This window comes from Lolium perenne, chromosome 3, assembly GCF_019359855.2.
Source record: "Lolium perenne isolate Kyuss_39 chromosome 3, Kyuss_2.0, whole genome shotgun sequence".
Taxonomy (NCBI): domain Eukaryota; kingdom Viridiplantae; phylum Streptophyta; class Magnoliopsida; order Poales; family Poaceae; genus Lolium; species Lolium perenne.
In genome coordinates, this window is record NC_067246.2 from 242,707,031 (window position 1) to 242,730,025 (window position 22,995).

General features: G+C 45.4%; 2 protein-coding genes and 1 long non-coding RNA gene across 10 annotated transcripts; 1 reads left to right on the top strand and 2 right to left on the bottom strand.

The window, feature by feature from the left end:
• Positions 1-425: 425 nt before the first annotated feature.
• LOC127343796 (lysM domain receptor-like kinase 3) lies at positions 426-7,865 on the top strand. Its single transcript, XM_051369983.2, has 11 exons — positions 426-1,179; positions 2,550-2,624; positions 2,924-3,223; positions 3,741-3,886; positions 3,973-4,062; positions 4,166-4,271; positions 4,630-4,781; positions 4,867-4,964; positions 5,058-5,208; positions 7,027-7,134; positions 7,247-7,865. Exons 1-11 carry the CDS (start codon positions 537-539, stop codon positions 7,409-7,411), a joined length of 2,034 nt encoding a protein of 677 aa, XP_051225943.1. The 5' UTR covers positions 426-536; the 3' UTR covers positions 7,412-7,865.
• A 1,969-nt stretch (positions 7,866-9,834) lies between these two features.
• Positions 9,835-13,115, bottom strand: LOC127343795 (putative F-box/FBD/LRR-repeat protein At3g49030). 2 transcript variants are annotated; one of them, XM_051369982.1, is made up of 4 exons: positions 12,357-13,115; positions 11,385-12,257; positions 11,144-11,290; positions 9,835-10,338 (listed from the first exon to the last, which is right to left on the bottom strand). In XM_051369982.1, exons 1-4 carry the CDS (start codon positions 12,390-12,392, stop codon positions 10,006-10,008), a joined length of 1,389 nt encoding a protein of 462 aa, XP_051225942.1. In that variant the 5' UTR covers positions 12,393-13,115; the 3' UTR covers positions 9,835-10,005. The 2 variants fall into 2 exon arrangements, with proteins under 2 accessions (XP_051225942.1, XP_051225941.1); XM_051369981.1 differs by having other exon boundaries at positions 11,385-13,114.
• A 2,002-nt stretch (positions 13,116-15,117) lies between these two features.
• On the bottom strand, positions 15,118-18,917 carry LOC127343794 (uncharacterized). 7 transcript variants are annotated; one of them, XR_011755867.1, is made up of 4 exons: positions 18,130-18,917; positions 17,950-18,019; positions 17,368-17,455; positions 15,118-15,554 (listed from the first exon to the last, which is right to left on the bottom strand). It is a non-coding gene; the product is annotated as an uncharacterized lncRNA (long non-coding RNA). The 7 variants fall into 7 exon arrangements; XR_011755868.1 differs by lacking the exon at positions 15,118-15,554 and adding an exon at positions 15,568-16,291; XR_011755869.1 differs by lacking the exon at positions 15,118-15,554 and adding an exon at positions 15,568-16,297.
• Between the last annotated feature and the right edge of the window lie 4,078 nt (positions 18,918-22,995).

Genomic DNA, 22,995 nt, shown 5'->3' on the forward strand with positions numbered 1-22,995 from the left:
GTCCGGCGTGCCCGGTGCGTCCCCTGTGGGACGGGGACGGACTCGGGGCGCCGGACACCGTATGGGAGTGCGCCGGATAAAAATGGGCCTTGGGGACGCGGCTGGAACGGGTTTTTTGTCCGGCGCGCCCCAATTCTCTTTGGGAACGCTTTGGGGACGCGGCTCGAGATGCTCTCACACACCGGGACACAACACAGGCGGCGAAGCGAGCAGAAGAGGGAGCAGGGGCAGTACGGGCCGTGCCGCAGGCAACAGTGATCCGCCGCGCGCGACCGTGCTTCCTTCTCTCCCCTCGCCGTGCCCGTGCGTGCTAATTAACCCCGTCCTCCTCCTCTCCGTCTCTCTCCTCTTTACTGCACTGCAGCGAGCGCCGTCCCGTCCCGCAAAGTGTGCTGGTGACCCGACCACGCCAACCATCCTGCGCTCTGCTCCGAGCCACTGCCACTGCCACTGCCACTGCCACCTCCATGCCCCAGCCCCACCACCACCACCACCTCGCCACCTCCAGCTCCACGCCCCAACCCTAGCCAGCCCCAATGCCTCCTCGCCGCCTCCTCCTCCTCCTCCTGGCCCTCGCCTCCTGCTCCTGCCACATCGCCGCCGCCCCCGGGAACGCCACATCCCCGCCGCTCGCCTGCTCCGAGCCGTCGCGCGTCTGCACGGCATTCCTCGCCTTCCCAGCCTCCTCCTCCTCCGCCGCCAACGCCACCGTCCTCGCGTCCATGTTCGACGCCGCGCCGGGCGACCTCACGGCCGACGCCGCCGCCAGCCCGGGCTACGCCTTCGTGCGCAAGAACTGCTCCTGCCTCGCCTCCCGCACCTACCTCGCCAACACCACCTACACCCTCCCCTCCGCCGCGCCGCCCCCCAACGCCACCGCCAACGCCACCGCCGCCCAGGTGGCCGTCGCCGCGTACGCCGGCCTCGCCGTCCCGCCGCCGGGCGGGGCGGCCCAGCGCCCGCCGCGCGCCGGCGCCGTCGTGGCGCTCCACCTCATCTGCGGCTGCTCCTCCGGCCCCTGGAACTACCTCCTCAGCTACGTCGGCGCCCAGGGCGACACGGTGGAGTCTCTGTCGAGCCGGTTCGGGGCCAGCATGGACGCCATTGAGGCCGCCAACGGCATGGCCGGCCCTGACCCCGTCACCACGGGGAAGGTCTACTACATCCCGCTCAACTCAGGTGACCAAATCTTTACTGACAACTTGATCAAGCTACAAATCCGTGGTTCGGTTTACTTCCCTCAGCTTGTTGTGTAGTTGCAACTTGCAAGCATGCCTCTCTACTTAATTGATCACCACCAAGTACTGCTGATTCTTTGGACCGTGGGCCTGCGCTTGTGACAGAGGCTGCGAACCAATCACATCTCTATTATTGCAGCTGCACTGAATCGCCAGCTGTTTATGAACAAGTTCCATTGTTCGTGCCAAAATGTACATCTTGCTGGACATAGAGAGAAGTTAAAAATGAGCGTGCGCAGTTGATTTCCTTTTCTCGACGATTAGATCCAATCAAATGGGAAGGTGTAGGAACGCAGTCTGAAACTTGAATTGCAAATTATCCTGTTTTCACAAGTTTGTCAGATCTCGTGGTCGAGTTGATTGCTTTCAGATATAACATACTAAATGTACTACGTAAATTAGTATATATGTTCGAGGATTAGGTAGCATCTCTAGATGTGCAGTTAAGCCTAGTACCAGTGGGGCACCAGCGCCAGCAGATACACTAGTATCACATTTCTCCAGAACTTTAATGCTGAGCTGCTTGAATGAGGCATTGATGACAAAATTTTCTCCGATTTTGTTTTCATGTAACATAATTCGTGCGACAGAAACTTTTTTCTCATTTTTTTTTTTGTAATTCTTCTTTTTATGGCTGTGTGTATTCGTAATGCCGCTAGGGTAATACGTTGTTGCAGAGGCTGGGTGTAATTGGTATCTTCGAGATATTAATATATCTCCACAACTGTAATGCCGAGCTGCTTCAGTGAGGGAGAGGGTGAGGCATTGTTGGCCTTTCAGCCAGCAAACGCCTCTAATTGTTTCTCTTATTTTAGGGACTTACCTTCTTTACTGTCATGTCCATATAATTGTAGTATTGTCCTCTTGACATAATTACAGCCATATTTGGGGCCATCAACTTTCCTACTGCTCTTTTTGTATTTCACTCTACGAAAAAGTAGGGATGTAGGATCAGACTACCATGGAAACATAAAACTCTGCTATCACAACAACTGACATGTGCGGTATGCACATTTAGCGAAGAAAAAAAAAACTGTTTTCTACACATGTACCATTAAAAAAAATGTATGATGACAAACTTTTCTCTGATTTGTTTTCATGTAACAAAATTTGTGCGACATAAACTTTTTTCGGCATGTGATAGATATTTTTTTTGTTCAATAGAAACAAGTCTTACGAAAAGCTAGTATATCAGATTACAAATGTCAAGCAATTATCTGTTTCTCTTCTAAATTGTCATGAAGGTTTATTTTGAAAGGAAACATATCTGCTTTGATCTGTTTTAATGTAACTTTTGAATACCATGTGCAGTTCCTGGTCAGCCTTATGCTATGACATCTCCTGCCCCAATTCCCGCGGCAGCACCCACACAAAATACTTTGCCAGGTACATGCTGCAACCATGGCTGCAACTCACTTCCTAATGTTTGGAGTACGTTTTGTTTTCATATTTCTGCACTAATATTGGTATTCATGCCCAAGGATTATTTGAAATGCATGTGCCGTCATACTATTGATCTTTCCATTTCAAGTTTTGAGCATGTTATTCATGTCATTCTAAGGGTGTTGTAGTTCTGTTCTAGTATTAGTGGTGGGAATGTCAATTTTCTTAGCTTGTAGTAGGTCTAATCAACATGTTTCTTACTGTGATAACCTAACTGAGTATCGTGTGGCATACAACTGCAGAGATATCAGGTCATCATTCAGCAAAATTCCCTTATGGATGGGTTATTGGCAGCATGGGAGTTGCACTTGCTTTGATCGCTATTGCTCTCCTTGCAATTTTGATGTGCAAATCCTTCCAATACAATCACCAAGCTTCCAATAACCAGAGAAAGAGTCCAGATCAGCCTATGTCACATAACTTTCAACTTCTTAAGAGTGGTAGTTTTTGCTATGGTTCTGGAAGATACTTGTGCTGCCAATTTGGTAATGTGAAACAGTCAAGAAAGGGTGGTGAGGATCATTGTATCAATGTTCCAAAAGGTCAGCTCACCTTCTGTTAACCCTCCTCGGATCCTACATCATTATAACACTTGTGGAACATGGTTTTCACAAAGTTCATATCGCGTGTATATATGTTTTATATTTCCTGACATTAAATGGGAGAGCGGTTAAAATATTTACTACTATTGGACATATAGTAATGTGCAACTTAAGTTTATGATGGAGTTTTACAAATCTGAGGGACATTCTATTTCATCCGTGTCAGCATTTTATTTGCATTATTTGTTACATGTCCTACATAGGTTAAGGAAGCGTACAACTTTCATTCACAACCTATTCAGTCAACAGAGTTTGAGTAAAATAAGCATCTGCACACAGGTACTTTGTCTTAATCGGACCCATGAAAACTTGTTGAGATAGAAATTCACAACTAATATCATTCTAATGTGTTCACATAACAAGATGTTGCTAGCACAGGCTAATTCAGATTTCTTTATCTTCATTGTGATCCTGCTCAGATAATCTGTTCTGATTTGCAAGTCTTTCTCTATCGCAGGTATGGTAGTAGATGTGTTTGATAGAGAAAAGCCTATTGTGTTTACGTATGAAGAAATACTCGCATCGACCGATCTATTTTCTGATGCAAATCTGCTGGGTCATGGTACATATGGCACTGTTTACTATGGTGTTCTTCGAGATCAGGTCTGAGATCTAGAGCTGCAAGCTGATCATTTTTCTGGAATACTTGTTCTTTTACATACCTTGCCAATAACAATAGATGTTTACAGGAGGTCGCAATAAAAAGAATGACAACAACTAATACTAAAGAGTTCATAGTTGAGCTGAAAGTTCTTTGTAAGGTTCATCATGCCAGTCTGGTATGTCATTTTACAGTTTTCAACCTCTCACAAAAGCTCAGTTTAAATTATCTAAATCTCCAGTGTATTTGAACTTTAATTTGTGACTCGTGTTTTGTCAAAGGTAGAGTTGATTGGTTATGCAGCAAGTAAGGATGAGTTGTTCCTGGTTTATGAGTACTCTCAAAAAGGTTCACTGAAAAACCATCTTCATGATCCTCAGAGCAAAGGTATACTGTTATCTGGTTCTTGATTTATGGAAGGTTACTTAACCTTAGATTTTGTGACTTTTTGTAATGTATTTATAAATTTATTAATGTGTAACACCTATCTTTGCTGTTTAGCCCTAGAAACTTTCACATGTACTGGTTCTAGCACCTTTAATATTGTATTTTACCATCAAAGAACTCCAGAAAAAAAATGTATTTGACTATTTGTACAGTAACAAGTCCAAAGGTTTGATATAAAACTTCTGCACGCTTTCTGCTTGAGGAATTTTCACGTGATTTGCTAATTTGCTCTTTGGAGCCTTATTTATACCCTTTCCACGTGATTAACGTTATTGAGTGATTTGTTTTCATCTTCCAGGTCACACATCACTTTCTTGGATTTATAGGGTCCAAATTGCACTTGATGCTGCTAGAGGATTGGAGTACATTCATGAGCACACAAAGGATCATTATGTTCATAGAGACATCAAATCGAGCAACATCTTGCTCGATAGTTCTTTCAGAGCGAAGGTTATATGATATGAAATTGTTTATTTCACGTTTTTCCTGAATCAGTTATACCAGTATACAGACTGAGACAGGATTTTTTTTGTAGATTTCGGATTTTGGTCTTGCCAAACTGGCGGTAAGGTCGAATGATGCAGAGGCTTCTGTCACCAAAGTTGTGGGTACTTTCGGTTATTTGGCACCAGAGTAAGTGCATCTTGCCGGTCACCTGGTTCTGATTTAAGAGCAAACTTTTGGCTCTAGTTTTGGTATCTAAGCACTTTTTTTTTGTTCTTGTAGGTACCTGCGGGATGGTCTGGCAACTGCGAAATGTGATGTTTATGCCTTTGGCGTTGTACTTTTTGAGTTAATATCAGGAAAGGAGGCGATTACGAAGACTGGCGCGATCGGTGCAGGTTCAAACTCTGAAAGGCGTTCCTTGGCATCAGTTGTAAGTTTTCTAAGCTCTACACGAGCAACTGAATCTGATAAATTTGACAACTCATGGGTTTAGAATTATGCCGGCGTTCAACTTTTTAGTGTTTTTCCGTCGACTTTATTTGTATACATCAGTATGTTTTAGAGAGAATTGCTTATTTGGCCCTCTCTCAAATTTGGATGCCTTTTTTGGCCCTGGACAAGTTTGTTGTCCCTTTTTGACCTAATTTTTTTGGATGAGTTCCTTATTTGACCTTCTAGTGCAATTTTTAAACTAGTAGCTGTGTGAGAAGACGCTTTTGCCCCTGCTGCAATATGTTACAAATTTGCACTAAAAATGTTGTATATAATTGGTCAAACTTATTGGAATTGTTATAAAATCGAATATTTATCCATATAACTCTTTGAATTGAAAAACTGAGCTCAGATTTGAAAAAATCAATTTTTTTTTTGGATCAAGTCCGCCACACATGTATGTATAGCGCCCCTGGCAGGTACGGTAATCGTGGCCGGCAAATGTTCAAAATGGAAATGGTTAACGTGGCTAGCGCGGAAACAAGGCATCATACGCACAATATATTTTTCCGTTCCATTAATTAATCGACTCCTTGTTGATTACGTGATCAAGCTGGACCATCACCTGGTCTATCGGATACACGTGTCGTGCAAGGAGATGCACCTGTACGTGTGCTTCAACTCCTTGTTGGTTACGATTTTTTTTACTGTAACTAGGGCGGGCGTTAGCCAGCCTGAACATGTATTAAGTCAAGTTGCCTATGAGGCTTTTCAGCCTCTACAAGATGGGTTCAAATGAACCCGAGTATACGAGGGTTACAAGATAGGAGAAGAAAAAGGAAAAAACACAAGCGACATCACCGCCAGCTGCTAGCGCCGGCGAGGCGGAGGACGGGCGAAAAGATCGGGCGCCCTAGGGGAGGCCAGGCCCCATCCGAGCAGCCCAGCGCGAGAACCAGCCAGTCCCGTCGCCGCCAGCCGCCTGAGGGCTTCGCCCATAGACGTATGCCGGCGGCGGCGAGGGAAGGGCCGGCAGGGAGGGGGTAGCGGCGCGGTGGCTAGGGTTTCTGCCCGGGTCGCCTCAAGGGAGACGACACAGGGGCTCCTATTTATCTCTCGCTAAATGAAATGATGCCTTTTGTTGGTTACGATTTCACTCATAAACTTCGTCCAATCATAAGGGAGTAAATTCTGTTTCAAATACTTGTAAAGAATAATAAATTTTCAAGCCACACTTTTGTGGACACTTGTACTGTCACTCATGCGCACTAATTTTGTAAACTTGGCAGCATGTACGTACTTATTTTGTGAACTTGGCAGCATGCATGTGACCATCCCGTGTGGTCTATATGTCCACTGGTTATGATATTTGTATATTTGGGTACTTTTGAAACTTCTACATTATGTGTTATACATTCTACTTATATATAGTTTCACAGGAGGTTTTGTCAAAATTTTGTTTTTTTCAAATATGAGCTAAGTTTTTCAATGCAAACATTTATATGAACAATTATTTGATGGTATAATAATTCCAATAACTTATACCAATTATATTACAACATTTCTACTGCAATTTTGTCACATGTTGCAGCAGGGGCAAAATCGTCTTCTCACACAGCTACTAGTTCAAAAATTGTACTAGAGGGCCAAATAAGGAACTCATCCAAAGAAAATTAGATAAAAAAGGACAGCAAACTTGTCCAGGGCCAAAAAAGGCATCCAAATTTGAGAGAGGGCCAAATAAGGAATTCTCTCTATGTTTTACTTTTTTTACACTTGACTCCCAAAGGTTTGAGCAGCTTTGTTTTATGGGCAGATGTTGACCGCATTAAGGAATTGTCACAATCAAACATGTGTTGAGAGCTTGAAAGAGTGCATTGACCCTAATTTAATGGATCTATATCCTAATGACTGCATGTACCAGGTATGGCCACTTAACTCTTATCTTGCTAGAAATCAGCATTGCACTCTACATCACCTTTTGCTTCAGAGCTAAATCATCACTCTTCACGCTCTGAAATTCTCTTGTTATGAAGATGGCGATCCTAGCAAAACACTGCGTCGATGAAGATCCTGTTCTACGGCCGGACATGAAGCAGGCAGTGATCACCCTGTCGCAGATACTGCTTTCGTCCCTCGAATGGGAAGCGACGCTTGGTGGGAACGATCAAGTATTCAGTGGTCTGGTGGCCGGGAGGTGATCCTGTAAAAAACTGGCTGGCTTGTTGCTGTGTGCTCTTCGGTATTCTTCTTTCCTGGTCAGCTAGAGTATAATCTTGTCCCAAGTTTCACTAGTCCCTTGTCCAGTCGAGCAAGCTTTCCCTAGCATCATCGAGAGTATCGAGCAACGTGCCATATGTTCTTTGGTGGTTGTACAGTATGTAACTATCTATGTATACCGGAATGTGCCTTCTAATGCCAGTCTTGTGTTAGGGTGACTTCTTTTGGGCTCCTGCTTATGCATAAGCCGGCTTGTACGAAACGGTGGGGAGAAACTGTGGTGAGAAGAAGCTCCTAGAAACTGGTTTCTCCTATTCTTTTGGGCTTCTGAAAATTTAGCTTATTGATGTGTTGAGTTGTAAAATGTCTACAACGCCCCTAAATAACTTATGTGTAATATTTTGAGTTCTATGATATTTTTTCATTAAGCTGGAATAGTTATTATGTACCAAATTTTATACCAAACACTCCCATAAACTTGGATTCAAGCTAATTGCAAAGATCTCAAGCTAATGGGATTTTTTTTGAGCTAATTAAGGGGAGCTACTTTTCACAGTTGTGAGCACATCGTGCAGATGAGGAAGGAGTTGAGCGCCTCCTGTGAGTGCTTGGCCGCCGGTGTGGAGTCCTTGGGTCGTCGGCCAAGGTCTCCTGATGCGGATGGATCACGGCCGGAAGAAGGTAGGCCGCGACCGGTGGGGGCGGAGCGGCCAGCTCGTCCTCGACGCGGACGTGCGGGTTCAGTCGCCGGCGCGACTCGCTGCTTCGGCTGGAGATGGGGATGCGTGGAAACAGCAGGGGAGGAGGCGGGGAATTCCCTGCTGCTTCGGCGCGAGTCGCTGCTTCTTCGAAGAAGGCGGGCTGTGCCCTGCTGGAGCGGCGGAGCCGGCGACGGGTCCGGTGGCGGCGACGGGTCCTGCTGGAGCGGCGAAGCCGGCGACGGGTCCGGTGGCGGGGAATTCCCTGCTGCTTCGGCGCGAGTCGCTGCTTCTTCGAAGAAGGCGGGCTGTGCCCTGCTGGAGCGGCGGATCCTGGCTTCGCGGTAGAAAGAAGCCCTGGAGAAACTCTCCCATTCTTTTGGGCTTGAGCGGCCTGGAACCTACTCCCTCCGTTCTTTGTACTAAATCCGAGTCAATTAAAAAAGAACGAAGGGAGTATAAGCTGGGCTAGAAGCCCAAAAGAAGTCACCCTTAGTATGTTGTGATGGTTTGTTTTTTCCTGCTTTTACTGCCTATTTTTTTAGTACTGCTTGTCGTGCTTCGTGTTTAAACAAAAGGTCTTTCTTTGATGGGCGACGCTAGGCCTCGGTCACCTGATATTTGGCCAAAAATCGGTCGTACCAGAACCGTGGGATGCATCGTAAGAACGATTGAAACGTCGCTTTCCTTCCTGCCCACGACGTGTCGACATCGCTTTCCTATAGCTGTCCCCGCGCAGACGTCCCTATCCCGAGCTGTCTTCTCTCTATCCCCGATCAGTTCCGCTCTCTTACTTTTCCATGCTATAGGCAGTACTTTTTCCAATCGATGGTGTACATGGCCTGTGAAGCATGCGCATTGGCTGTTGTGCATTGTGTCGCATGGCCTAGTCCTCCTAGTCAGGCTTGGTGATTTATTGAATTATGTTCTGTTCAGACTAGTGAAGAGGTTTATAATAAAAAAATTACACCTGGTGTACAAAAATATTATACTATTACAACAAATTGTCACTATAAATTTCAAAAAAGTAATGCTACAAAAAATTCATAAGTAACATATTTTTTATGCAAATTGGTTTACAACAAAAATCACCAACTATCTCAATAACAACCACAAACGATTACAACAATAAAACCATGTGTTGGCACAAATAGAACAGGTTAATCAATTGTTCTCTTCATATTCATTTACAATAAAAATCACCAGTTATTTTAACAAAATTTTCTAATAATTACAACAAAAAATTTAGTTGGATACTGGCAATAATAAATACAACAAAAAAATGTTGTCCATTTACAACAATAGTCAGCAACAAATTCCAACAATTTCTTTAGCTATTTACAACAACGGTTAGCAATGAATGCTAGATAACTCCACAAAATCCAACATTAGCATCCTGAGTGCTAACCTCTCACTCGCATCTATTTTACGTGCACTAGTAGTAGTACACAACATCTAGCGGTAGCAGCCAAAATGAGCAATACGGAGAATGGTAATGTGAGTCCCATCACATAAGAAAGCTTTAATTGCATGGTGCCATGGTGGAAGAGAGCAGCCTAGCTATACCCGAACTGCTCGCGTGTCGCTCGAACGAGGCAAACATTTGGGAGCTGTGCAGCGATGCATGCAAGCTCACAGTGAGACAAGAAAAACAGGGGCGCAGGCGCAGTTCAATGAAAACGACATGTGGGCGCGCGAGCCAGAAGGACCGATCGCACGACCGAGATCGGTCGCCCGATGAGAAGCATTTTCCTTATTAGAAGCATCGCAAACAGCAAAAGGGCAGGCGAAGCAGATTAGAGCACCTCTTCATTAGATATTGTTCCTTCACCATACTACTTCTGCACAGATTATTATTATTCCCTGGCTAATATCCATCAATCAATTATTATCTCCACAGCCGAGGAGAACCCATGTGTGAGCAGCTCATTAACCCGATGTTTTGTAGCATCATCTACCAGAAACTTTCTTGGGTACTCAAGGGCATTGCACTTCACACACATGTGTTTATTGCTCAACTCGATTCTCTTCAAGCCCACAGCTCGTTCCATTACAAGCCTTACATAATCCATCACCTTTTTTTCCCCATTGAATCCATTCATCACCATCAACTTCAAGTTCGAGTGCTTAAAATTCTTCGATGGTTCCCACACCACGTTGGTCTTCTCGTCAGTGTCCTCGGACCCATTCACACATGAATGCCGAGATAACTTCCATGGAACCAAAAAAGAAACAACACAGTAAAAATTTGCATCAAACTCGATATTGTTATTGATAATGCAGGACATCGCAGGGACATCAGTACATATTGCAAAGAAACGTCTCTTATTTAAAAACTGGCATCAAGCTCGATGTTAGTATTTAAGGTTAGAAACTTGCCATGGTTTTTTTGGAGGAATTTGCAGGAACAAGATCGTTCGGAAAACAAATGAATACGGAGTAGGTTTCTAAGGTAGTTTTGGTTTTGAGCCGAAGCTGGCTTTACCAAATAATTGGCAAGCCCAAGACCTACGGCTGCTCTTTGGTTGGCATCCAATTTTTTGGCTGGCCCAGTCCGCACAGTACAACTTTTTCTAGCCATCATGTGCGTTCCACGGGCGGCTGATTCCCTCGCCAATAAATTTGTCATGCCACAGATTGCTAGGGCGCGCGAGGGTGTAAACCAAATAGGCCCCTAGAGTTCCTATGAAGTTATAGCTTAATATGTATGGATTTTGAAGAAAACCTAACATGGAGTAAGACCTAACCGGAAAAAACTTTGCTCCTTGGACGGGCATTCACTTTTAAAATTCCGGTGGATAATCCATACAGGTTAAAGAAAAGTTCTGCAAGATTCGACAATCATTCATATACAATTCATGTGAAGTTGGTGTGTACTACTTTTACTAGTTGTGGCAGATTGAGTGATGGAATTATTAGATCGGCTTGATCATAACGTTCATATAAGAACTCATATCCAGAGTAAAGAACTTAAGACTATCATGTGGATTAAAAGAGACAAAGTGACAAACTTACATGAAATTTCTGCAGGGAAGGTGCAGCTTCAAGGATAAATAGGGTCCAATTCAGATCACACTCAACAAAGATATTATAAAAACATACATCTCTCAGGTTGCTGAATATAGGGGTGCGCTGTCCTGGATGCTCCGGCCGAACCCAAATCTGCTTACGAAAGAAGTGAGAAATACATAGCAAGTATAACAGGAAGCATTGAATACATCAAAGTAAATACAGAGTGAATTGTGGAGGAACTTACCGTTTGGCAGCTAAAATTGAGACATAGAATTGACAGGTTGCTAGCTATCCCAGACATAAACTCGCCCAGGGCGACTGGCGTCTGCCAAGCCTTGGCACGAGAAGCAAGGACCACGTCATGAAGCTGAGGAACATAGCCGAACCTCACCGGGGGATTCTCCTTGAGGCAAGAGTGGCATTCTAATCGCCTCAGTTCAGGGACAGAGATCAGCTCGATCCGTGCGCAACGGAAGCCGATGAACTCAAGCGTGTGGAGCCGGGAGCAGGGGGCATCAATCTTGAGCACAGAGTACTTGACCAAATTACAGAACCTGAATGATAGGCGCTCGAGCCTATGGCTAGCGTTGATGAGGCTGGGGATATCAGAGTCTCCGAACGCGAGGCTGTTGAGTGTTAGTCCGGTGAGCCATTCAAAGGTAATGGGGTAAGTTCGGGAAAAGGACATAAGCTGTTGTCCAAACTCTGCTAGCTGGGGCTTGCTTGGACGATCGCAACTCGGGAATATCACGAACTCAAGGCATTTGGTTTTACCGCTGCTTGCGATGTCGTCGACGGCGCAACCAATGGAGCACAGCCAAGGGACTAAAAGGTAGAACACGAGGCGGAGTCTGTTAATGACAAGGTCCCGCGTGCAGTTGCAGGCGTGAGAAATCAACCTCGTAGCAGACTTGTACGGCCCCATAATCTGGCGGCGACTGGCAGTGCTATGGGAGCAGGTGACATTGATGTCAAGGCACGGGAGCTGATGAGGGAGGTGCCTCCATCGAGTTGAGAGCACGCTGGTGCGGACCAACATGCACAAATCAAGGTGTTCGAGGATTTTGAGGAGTACATCAGTCGGTAGTGCACTAATTCTATCTTCTTCGTCTTGGCTCTGCAAAATAAAACAACAGTGAAAGTAGTGTTGCCAAAGAATTGGAGAAATTAGCAAAAACCTAGAAACAACAAGGGATTGGACTAAGAGTAAACTTACAGTCGACGAATTAATGTTAGCAGGTGACTCCATCATTGGCACAACAGAGCATGAGATAGATTCAAAATCAATAATCTATATAGCGGCTGGCCTATTGTAGATCAGTCAATCAATAATAATAATGTAATACTGCGGCCGGCCTTGCTGTAGGCTGCTCGCTACTTATTGAGAACGATCGATATATCAATCAAGAACAACAAAGCGGCTGGTCTCTTTGTAGGTTACTAGCTATACTTATTAGGACCGATTGTTCTATATTAAGAATCTAATAAGAAGGCAGGCATCGCTACTTATCGTGAAGAGGAGGAAGCCTTGTCAAACCGTCTGGAATCCGGAATCCTCCTCCACCACGAAAACCATGTAGAACACGGACCACAGAAGAATCTTATACTCACCGAACCCCAATTTGGAAATTATTGTGCATGATTCAGATGGCTCATCTTCAGCAAGTCCAGGTTGAATCCTGTAATCACTGAGATGCACATGCACCAGAGTGGAGAAGGTGGGAGGGGTTGACTGCTCGAGATATCGGATCTGCAGGAGGAAGAATGGATCCAAATCTTTCTCTATGTGGTTGCAATTAGAAGAGGAACAATCGGTGCCAACGGCGGGGGCCGGCCGGAGGCAAGAAGATGAGTGATCCTCGGCAAGATCTATCCTAGCCTTGCGCCGCCCGTTTGGAAAAGCAAATAAAATCTGGCTACCGTCGCGGTGGGTGGGGGTACTGGTCTCTTGCAAGCCGAAACGGCTCTTCTAAACGGTGGGGTACTGGTCTTTTACGATCACTAGTACAAATGCCCGTGCGTTGCCACGGGTTTTCAAATTTTATTTGAGAATGCACATATATAATCGCACATTTCTTGAAATGGATGAACTTTTTTTTGGAATTGGTGAACCTTTGGAAATAGAACATTTCTGTAAAATAATGAACATTTTTTGAATGTTCGTGAATAATTGTTGAACAACATGAACATTTTTTTCTAATGCACCATTTATTTTTGTTACGAGAGAGCATTTTTTAGCATGCAACCTTTTTTCAAAATTAGTTAAATATTAAAATTTTGAAATTCACCGTAACTGGTAATTGAAAGCTTACTTTTAAAAATTTATTTATTTTAGACAGACAAACATAATGCATCAACTTAAATTGTGACTGGCCAAGGCGGTTCCTCGGGCGCGGCGGAAATCAAATGCAGGAGGCCTTGCCGCCGCAGCAAAGCAGAAGAGGAAGGCAGCCACCCCCTCCCCCGTAGAAACCCTTTGTCGCGCGATTCCTCTACCTCCTCATCTGCGCTGTTACCCTCTTCGACAGCGGCGGCCGCACCTGACGAATCTAGGTACATAATTTTGCCCCAGCCTTGGTTTTTAGGCGTGCGATTTTCGTTATTAAAACCTCCGTTGGGTTGCGTCTGTAATTCGTTGTAGTCGTGTGTTGTCGATGTCAAGACGTCTTCTCTGCCCCCACTTCAATGATGTACAAAAAAGAGGCAAAAGAGGAGGGAGACGAGGTAGAAGTGGTGCAGGAGGGAGGCCTCGGCTGCTGCTGCGTCGATCAATGTTGGTGCCGGTGGAGACGATGGTGACGGGAGTGTCCCTTCCTCTCCTGTTTGAATCATTGTCTGTCTGGAATCTATCATCTATGCTATGCTACCTAGTAGTGACTATGTTTTTATGTCAACATTATTGTTATTTCAAACTAATTGTGCTTTAATTTCGCATATCTATGATAAACACGGTTTAATTGTGATCGACAAAGAAACCACGATTTGCGGGAGAAATGTGTCACGGCAGAACAGACCCCACATAACTGTACCACAAGAAAAATGTCGATGCGGTGAACTCCATACACGTTTTGTGGTACGGTGGGATGGGGGTATGCTAGAGTTGCTGTTATGTCGAGGCACATTTCTTGCCCAAAAGTACCGATCCGGTGAAATCCATCCGCGTTTTGCGGTACGGCGGGATAGGGGGCCTGCTAGAGTTGCTCTTATGCATGCATATGAAAAGTGACAAGAGAACTAAGAACAGTGGTCGAACAAATGGGCTGATTTCTACCGGCCCGCGTGGGCGAGGCGAGTATATAACTCGCGAGAAGCGATACATAGGGGTTACCTAATGGTTGTTTCTGGGACAACATCTCTTTTACGAGTACTTGCTCTCACCCCTTCCCCTCACACTATTATCTTTTTGTCACTGGCTCACTCGTTCCCCTCACTCAACCCACACAGGGCTTTCCTATGACCTCAAACCTACACCAAGATGGCGGTGCTGACCAATCCAACCACGTTTCTCCTATGACCACCTCACATCCAAGCTCTTTCTCACAACACAGCCGCATCACTTCAATTACTTCACGATTCACACGGCAGCACCCGGGCACAGGAGACAGTGGTGTTGTAGGTGGATGCGGTGGGGCGGTCACAGCGAGGGCACTGAATCAGTGGCTGAAGATCACCATCCTCGGCGTCATGATAGGGGTGTTTCTGCCCTGGCACCCTGGGTCTCATCGAGCTCGTCATCCTCTGCTCCGCGACAAGTAATTAGGGTCAACCATCTGAATTTCCACCCACTTTAGATTGACATGGTAAAGATGCAAGTATTTCAGTGGCTGTTATTTTAAATTTGACATCACGGGCATTACACCCTGTGATATGAAATTGGCGGTTGGAGCAAAATACCTCTATTTTTCATTATGTTGTAGCGCATGTTCAACTGAGGTTCCTTGTTGCCATCTAAATTCATGGTACGTTCGTAACTCAGTGTTTTTTAAACCAGTATTGAAATACCAGTCTGATGTGCCTTGGATCTACATACAATATCACTGTTTTCGAAAAGACATTTATTTTTACAGTATTGCTAAAACTACTTGGTGTTTGGCTCTTCCAGTATTCAACAAAGTATTTAAGTCACTTTCTAAATGATAATTAGTCAGCTTAAAGTTGCAGCAAAATATCAACACAATTATATAATCAAGATGCCCTCAATGCAATTGAACTGATTGAAATTTAAAACCGCAAGCCTTTAGGTTGGCCAAAGGTAGCCGTTAGTTGTTAATCGATCAGCTAGCACATCATTCAGTACTCCGCCTGTCTACTATGTCCGAGCTCTACTCCCTGCACTCTTCCACTTCCATGGAAGCCAGCTGCCAACATATAGTCTTCGCTACCGCATATCACTGTCATAGCTAGTACAGGTTCCCTGCATATCACAGTGATAGGTTAAGTTCCTTATGTCAACTCATCTTGTCTTTCCATAACGTAGCAGGATCCTGCTATTTATTCATTGTGTTTTACTGTGTATGAAACATACAATTCCCCATGAAAGATTTTTTCTGCTGATTACTTAGATCAACAACAATAATTAAGTCTCCAATATGTACTAACTAATTTAGATGAAATGAAATAAGGAAAAAATTTCAGTTAGTATCCAATATCCCCTGAACATATACATGTCCATGCTTCGAAATAAGCACTAAAAAAATGTCTGAAATAAGAAACTGGATTGAGCACGAATGATATATATTACTGTAAAGAACAGCCTGAGCTTCCGTTACAATGACAAAAAAAATAACAGGAGGTCAACAATGCGTCTCATTACTATACAGAAGAACGGCCATCAATTCTTAATCACCACTTTGGTCAATAAATTGAAGACTTTGATGCACTCAACTTCTTCAGTTGTGAGAAAATGATATTGCAAGATCATCTCAACAGGATGTACTGCTCCAATATCTAGGCCCGCATTTCTCAACGAAATCACCTTTTTTTTTTGGCAGACTTGCTTCTGTGGTGACACTTTGCAAATTCTTTTGCTGGGAGGAACATATGCTTCAAGTGGTACATACTTTTTTATCATCAAGGTTGTCACTGGTCCGCATATGCTTTAAGTTCCACAACAGGGAAAAAGCGCCACAACTTGCTGGGAGGCATATGGATCTGTGGCTAGATTGTAATTAGTTTCATCTGGTCAGGCCATTTCTAGCACTACAGAACCTAATATGAACACAACTAATTTGATTTATCTCAATGTTTTATACATTGTTCAGTTAACTCGATCAAACAAAGATAACATGGAAGTATTGTTTTTCGTACTATCGCGTAACAAAACTATTAACATGTTGTTGCCACTCATTTTTTCTATATGCCATGACCCTATCATATACAAACCAGGAGCTCTTTCCATATTAACAATAAGTAATAGGGGCTGGAGGAAATACATAAGTTTCGATGGAGTCAAATGTTGTGATTATGGTGGTTGATGATGGTGATAACTAAGAGTACCGGTAGTGGCTAATTGATGTTGGAAGGAGGGGAAACGGTGATTAATGGTGATTAAGATCGTTAACTGAGGGAGGTACGAGAGGCACTACTGTGAGATTCTTTTTTAGACAGTAGTGATTACTCAGTTTGTGATGAGTTAGTTTTAACCTGTAAAATATCTATATGTTTGATACTCCTAAGATAGCAAGGCCAATGTCACTCTCAAAACACTTCGTTTCTACGTTAACATTTATTCAGTTTTCACAAGTAACATCAGTTTACTACAACAGAACATCAACTATAACTTAAGAAGAGGACAAAATGGACATACTTACTTACTTAGCATGGATATGGTAGGTTGCCTGGGGAATCATCCAAGGCAACCTTTGTGTAAGAAATTGGGAATAATGAAGATACAAGTATTAGCTAACAATGTCGTATTTAAAATTCTAACCCTGTATGAGTTATTGGATTAATCGGCAGCCAACACACCTAAAAAGCAACATTCCCTTTCAGATTAATAACCGAGAGATCTTGCTCAACATACTCCCCTAGATATATTGGTATAATTAGGAACATTGGTTGCTTCAGCAAAGTGGCCCAATTGTTTAAGCGTCGCATCAGTCGCAATGTGTGAGAATAGCTTTTTAGAAATATATAGAGTTGGTAAGTAAATAATTCGTTAGATCAAACATGATTCTGACAATTATCATGAGGTTATCAAACATATTATGAGAATTGAGAGTACATACTATTGACGAGACCCTCCACAGGGCTTTGATTCTCTTTAGCTACTTGGTCACTGCATTCCAGCTACTCGCCACCGGTAAGTCACTCCAGCTGTACAAATGGAACACATCAAAAATACTGAGAGTTGTATCCTTTTCATGTATTTTTGTATTTTGTTTTACATCCTTACACACAGTTGCTTTTAAAAGAAAAACTCGGATATTAGAGCTTGATTTATATGATGACGAGATCAACTATGTTATGAAAATCAGCACTTGTAAGTCAGAAAAAAAATATTGAAAATTGTACCATAATTAATATCCATAGCTGTGACCTTTACAACTAATATGAACAAGCATATCCTTCCATCAGCCCGAGTGTAGATCAATTCAGTATCCAGAAAAAATGGCAAGGCTAACCTGTATTACTTGTAGTACTGAAAATACTGAGACTTTGCATTACTTTAAGAACATGTATATCAGAAAATTTTACAACAAGCTGTAGAGAACTAAAACACTAACTCCTTCATCAAAGAGGTAAACACATCCTTTGACAAAGCCAAATCAAATCGCAGCCATTACAGAAATCGAACGAGGCTCTCCTACCGTCGAGGGAATACTTGGAGAGAAGCTTAAACCACAAGAAGCTTAAATCGCAGCCATCTTCAGCAACAACCTACAGAATAGTAAGAGGAACAAACTTCTGAAAATCGTATCACACAGAGTTTTCATATATAAACCACAAGAAACATCAATTTAGAAGAAGCTTGTGCATTGTATGTGTACCTCAATTGCATAAATCATTTTTGCACCCCAGGAATTGTCTGTTTCCATTTCGGTAAGATAATAGGCTCTGAGTTCAGTATGTGACACTGATAAATGGTGAGGTCTGATCCATGCAATCCATTCAGACTTCACATTCCACTAAAGGGATCATGTGAAATGACAACCTTGAAGTGGATGTTTGACGGGAGAGGGCCAACACTCCATATGTAACACCATTTAGGGTGAAGCCCCTTAGGGGTGGCTGGCTGAAACTCTTCTGGCATACTCTCCCTGTCGACAAGGCTGCGAGGTACCTCCACACCACCTGGTGTCAACCAGAATCACAATTCATTAGCAATAAAAATGGGTCAAACTAAGGCACCACAAATTCAACGCAATTGCGAAGGATTATATAAGAGCAGGTCGAACTTGAGTTTTTTTTGTTTACAAATTGTACACTCTGATCCTCTCGTGATATTCACCCTACAAAATAAGACCAGAAAAGCTTTATAACTAATATGAGCATTTTGTACTTGAAACAAAATGAAACCTAGCTAGCACAAGATGACAAGAAAAGGCTTATAGAAAACCATCACTAAGTATTTGAAATCTGAATAAGCGGAAGGATCATTAATTTGATCATTCTCTTCAGTTGAACCGGACAATATATGTATCAAAAAAAAGTGCTAAGCATGTATGATCACTCTTAACTCTTGAGGTTCAACGAGAGGGAGCACTGTGGAGGCGGCGGTGCGAGATACAGATAATCCATTCAGAATCTTATGGCGCAGAGGAAGAAGTTGCGCGACCCCAGATCCAACACCTTCTCGTCAGGGTTCAGCGCTGCAAGAGACGAAGAATCCATCATTAGCGATGAGCGATTGATACAGTGGACAGTTTCAGAAATCGAACGATGTTCTATTACCATCGTGGAATACTTGGAGAGATGCAGCTCGAACCATGCGGCCGCGTCGACGTTGTTCGCGTCGGCGGGGAGCGGCGACCTGCGTCCCTGGGCGATGGAGGCGGGGAGCGGCGGCCTGCGTCCCTTGGCGATGGAGGCGGGGAGCGGCGGCCTGCGTCCCAGGGCGATGGAGGCGGGGAGCGGCGGCCTGCGTCCCTGGGCGATGGAGGCGGCGACGGCGGCGCGCGCGATGTTGGCCATGGTGGCATCGGCGCCCAGCACGACGTGCACCGGCCAAGGCTCCGATCGGCCATCAAGTTCACCAGCAGCGCCGCCACCATCGCACGGGATTGGGGTCGCGTGGAGAAGGAGGAATCAGATCGTGTGGGGGGAGGCAGAGACGGCTAGGGTTGGACGGGATGGGGTCCGTGAAGGTAGAGAAGAGCGAGGGGGCGCGACCTACGCGATAGGTGGGCCTGGCCCATGTACGCGCATGCGGGCGAGCGGAAGGTCGACGAGCAGGACGACGAAGGATTTGACGTATTGGCAGAAAACGGAGGAAGTTCCTCCTTTTTAAGTAGTGTAGATGGTATTACTTACCATACCCGTTAAGTCATCGATAGGGTATGGGTATAGCTTTGTATTCGTAGGTATACCCAGACCTTACCCGTTTATTATGAAATTCTTATGTGACACGTTTACTTATGAGTTACTATAAGAGAATGGAAAACTGCTGGGCGTCCCTCGAGGGATCTGATTCCCCAGCCCCCGGGTCCCCAGCCGTCGGATCAACCATTTTGACGGTTAGATTTGCATGTAGGAAAAAAACACCTCCGGCAGCAAAAAATCACCCACGGCAGCAAATGACTGAAGCAAAAAACGGTTCGTCCATGAATCAAAAGAAAAAGTCTAAGCTCGCCGGAGTCTCGCCGGAGACCTCGTCGGAGACCCCGTAGCAAACATCTTACGCAGATGTAGCAAAATCGCATATAAATTGTAGCAAATTTTTTTATTCATATGTTGCAAATCCTCTAAGACATCAACGGAAACCTCGCCCTGCAGCTGGCAATAGAGCCGTTCGAGGTTGCAGAAACTCCGTCCGTCTAGGACAGCAACGCCAGAAGCCGCTAGTAGCAACACCCTGTGCCTATGGTAGCAAAAAATCCACCCTCCACCGATAGCAATCTCGTACACCTTAAATAGCAAAATCGGCCTTCGCAGGTAGCAACGCCGCATGCCTAAAGGCAGCAAACCTCCTAATGAAGCAGAGGAGCGCGAGATGGAGGCGACACTGGTAGCATCGGCGGCGACCGCCTGTAGCATTGACACCCTCGGCTGGTAGCACCAGTGAAAGCCACTAGTAGCATCCCAAATTGGGTTACATAGCAGCGTCGTCGACCGCCGGTAGCAAGGGTGCCCACGGCAGGCAGCACCTCCGCCGACGGGAGGCAGCAACGGCGCCCTCAGTAGGCAGCACCTACGCCCACGGCGCGCAGCAACGACGGCCATCAGTAGTGGCTGCAGGGGAGGAGGTCGGCGAAGAGGGCGACCACAGAGGAGGCGGAGCTTGACGTAGCGACGGAGCAGGCCATGGGGGCGAGCTCCCGTCGGTGAGACGTGCGAGCTCGCGGCGTCAAGGCGGCCGAGCTCCCGTCGGCGAGACGTGCGAGCTCGCAGCGTCAAGGCGGCCGAGCTCCCGGCATCACGGCGGTCGAGCTCCCGGCGTCGAGGCGGGCCGTGGGCGAGCTCCCGGGATCAAGGTGGCCGAGCTCCCGGCGTCGAGGCGGGCGAGCTGCTCCCGGCGTCAAGGCGGCCGAGCTCCCGGCGTCGAGGCAGCGAAGGAGCAGGAGAGGATCCTCTCCGGCGAGGCCACGCCAGCATCCACATCCACATATATGCGGCGGAAGAAAAGAAGGTGGAGGTTGGGGATCGGAAGAGATAAGAACGTGGGTGGGACCCATCACGTGCGGCCACGCAGAGGAAAAGGCAGGCGTGTGCAAGCCGTAGGATCGACCTCAGCGTGCGGCTAGGCACCAGGAGGCTGAGACGCGCCAAATCCCCCGGGGGAGATGAATCATTTTCCTTTTTTTAATTGTTATGTAATAAACTACTTGTTATCGAGTTAAGATAATTATTTTTTAATCGAATTTGTTATTGATAAATATAAAATTGCGAGTGACTTGTGTACAATTTAACCTACCCACCGGGTACCCAATGGGTACTGATACCCGCCGGGTATGGGTATGGATAAACTTTTATACCCATGGACACGGATATGGGTAGAAGTTTATACCCATCGACTATACAGGTATGGGTATGATATTTCTCTATCCTGCCCACACCCTGCCCATTGCCATCCTTGGGCTCTCCTACATCACCTAGCTAGGAGCCTCCACAAGGATTTAGAGTCCTGAGCCGTCCGTTTTGTTCGTCCAACGATCGAGATCAACCCTGTTTCTCCCGCATAGTCTCTAAATCGGTTTACTCCGTCAAATCATGATTAGTGGGCCGGCGAAACGTTTTCTGGGATGCTACTCCACAGATTAAGTTGGACGTCATGTGGTTTACTGGGCCGAATAAGTGAGAAGCCCTCAAAGAAGGCCCATAGTGGAGGTGTGTTCCTTCTCCTTTCGTCTTCCTCTTCCTCCCTGTCAACCTACATCGTTTTTTGTCCGTCCCCCTCCACCTTTGGCGACGCAGATCGGCCCCAAGGCAGCACAACCCTATCGCGATCAGCATGAGTCGACGACCGGAGGGTTGCGTTGGGTACTCTAGATAATCTGAGGAGGAGGAGGAGGAGGAGGATGCGCACGTTGACATCTCGGCGACCTCCCAACCGCACTAAAGTATATCCAGCATCACCTCCAGTAGTGCCTAGAGAGTAGCCCGCGAGGGTAGAGGAGTGGAAAGTAGAGATAGGGTGCAATACCCCGGGAGTAGCTGCTCCAAGGAGCACTAAATATATGGTGGCTGCTCGCCCGTTGGAGCTCATGATGGAGCAGGTGGTCTGTTCTCAGGAATTAATCCCTCCCTCTCGACCCGGTGGTGGAGTCACCTCGGAGGTGGCGGCCCTCCGTCGTGGCTGGCTGTTTCGATGGGTGGCCTGGGTTTGGTGAAGCTAGATGTTTGGTTAATGGCCCCTGGGAACCAAACGTTGGTTCCAATTGGTCTCCCTGTGGGAGGCGTTGCTTTGGCTACGAATCTGGATGCTAATCATCTTGTTGAGCAGGCACGAAGACCTTCAACGTGCCATCAATTCAGTTCCAAGTCATGAAATAAGGTGCTCATGTGCTTCCATCTATTTTTGTTTCTTGAATTGAAATACTATGAGTGACTTCAAGCTCTTCCAAAATGTTGGCAATCTTAATCTACAAGAATAGCCTATAGCTTTCCTAGGCCTCGTCCTCTGGCGCCGGTTGTGGTGGGGCGCTGACCTCTGGCGCCGCTAGCTGTTGCGGTGGGACGCTGATGTCTACGGGTGCTTCTATTCTTGTAGACAGTGTTGGGCCTCCAAGAGCAGAGGTTTGTAGAACAGCAGCAAGTTTCCCTTAAGTGGATCACCCAAGGTTTATCGAACTCAGGGAGGAAGAGGTCAAATATATCCCTCTCAAGCAACCCTGCAACCACAAAGCAAGAAGTCTCTTGTTTCCCCAACACACCTAATACACTTGTCAGATGTATAGGTGCACTAGTTCGGCGAAGAGATAGTGAAATACAAGTGGTATGAATATATATTAGCAGTAGTAACGGCACCAGAAAATAGCTTGATGCTACAACTGGCGTGTGGTTGATGGTGGTAATATTGCAGGCAGTACAGATGCAGTAAAACAGTAAACAAGCAGCGATGATTGCAGTATTTAGGAACAAGGCCTAGGGATTATACTTTCACTAGTGGATACTCTCAACATTGATCACATAACAGAATAGATAAATGCTATACTCTACACTCTCTTGTTGGATGATGAACACCACTAATTGTGTAG

Bases quoted from the DNA above. Each gene is read 5' to 3' on its own strand.
- LOC127343796 (XM_051369983.2), top strand. From the start codon at position 537: ATGCCTCCTCGCCGCCTCCTCCTCCTCCTCCTGGCCCTCGCCTCCTGC. The intron at 4,063-4,165 runs GTATGTCATTTT...GTTTTGTCAAAG, and splicing joins AGGTTCATCATGCCAGTCTG to GTAGAGTTGATTGGTTATGC. The intron at 4,272-4,629 runs GTATACTGTTAT...TTCATCTTCCAG, and splicing joins TCATGATCCTCAGAGCAAAG to GTCACACATCACTTTCTTGG.
- LOC127343795 (XM_051369981.1), bottom strand. From the start codon at position 12,392: ATGATGGAGTCACCTGCTAACATTAATTCGTCGACTGTAAGTTTACTC. The intron at 11,291-11,384 runs GTAAGTTCCTCC...TTTCGTAAGCAG, and splicing joins TCAATTTTAGCTGCCAAACG to ATTTGGGTTCGGCCGGAGCA. The intron at 10,339-11,143 runs GTAAGTTTGTCA...GTTCCATGGAAG, and splicing joins CTTCCCTGCAGAAATTTCAT to TTATCTCGGCATTCATGTGT.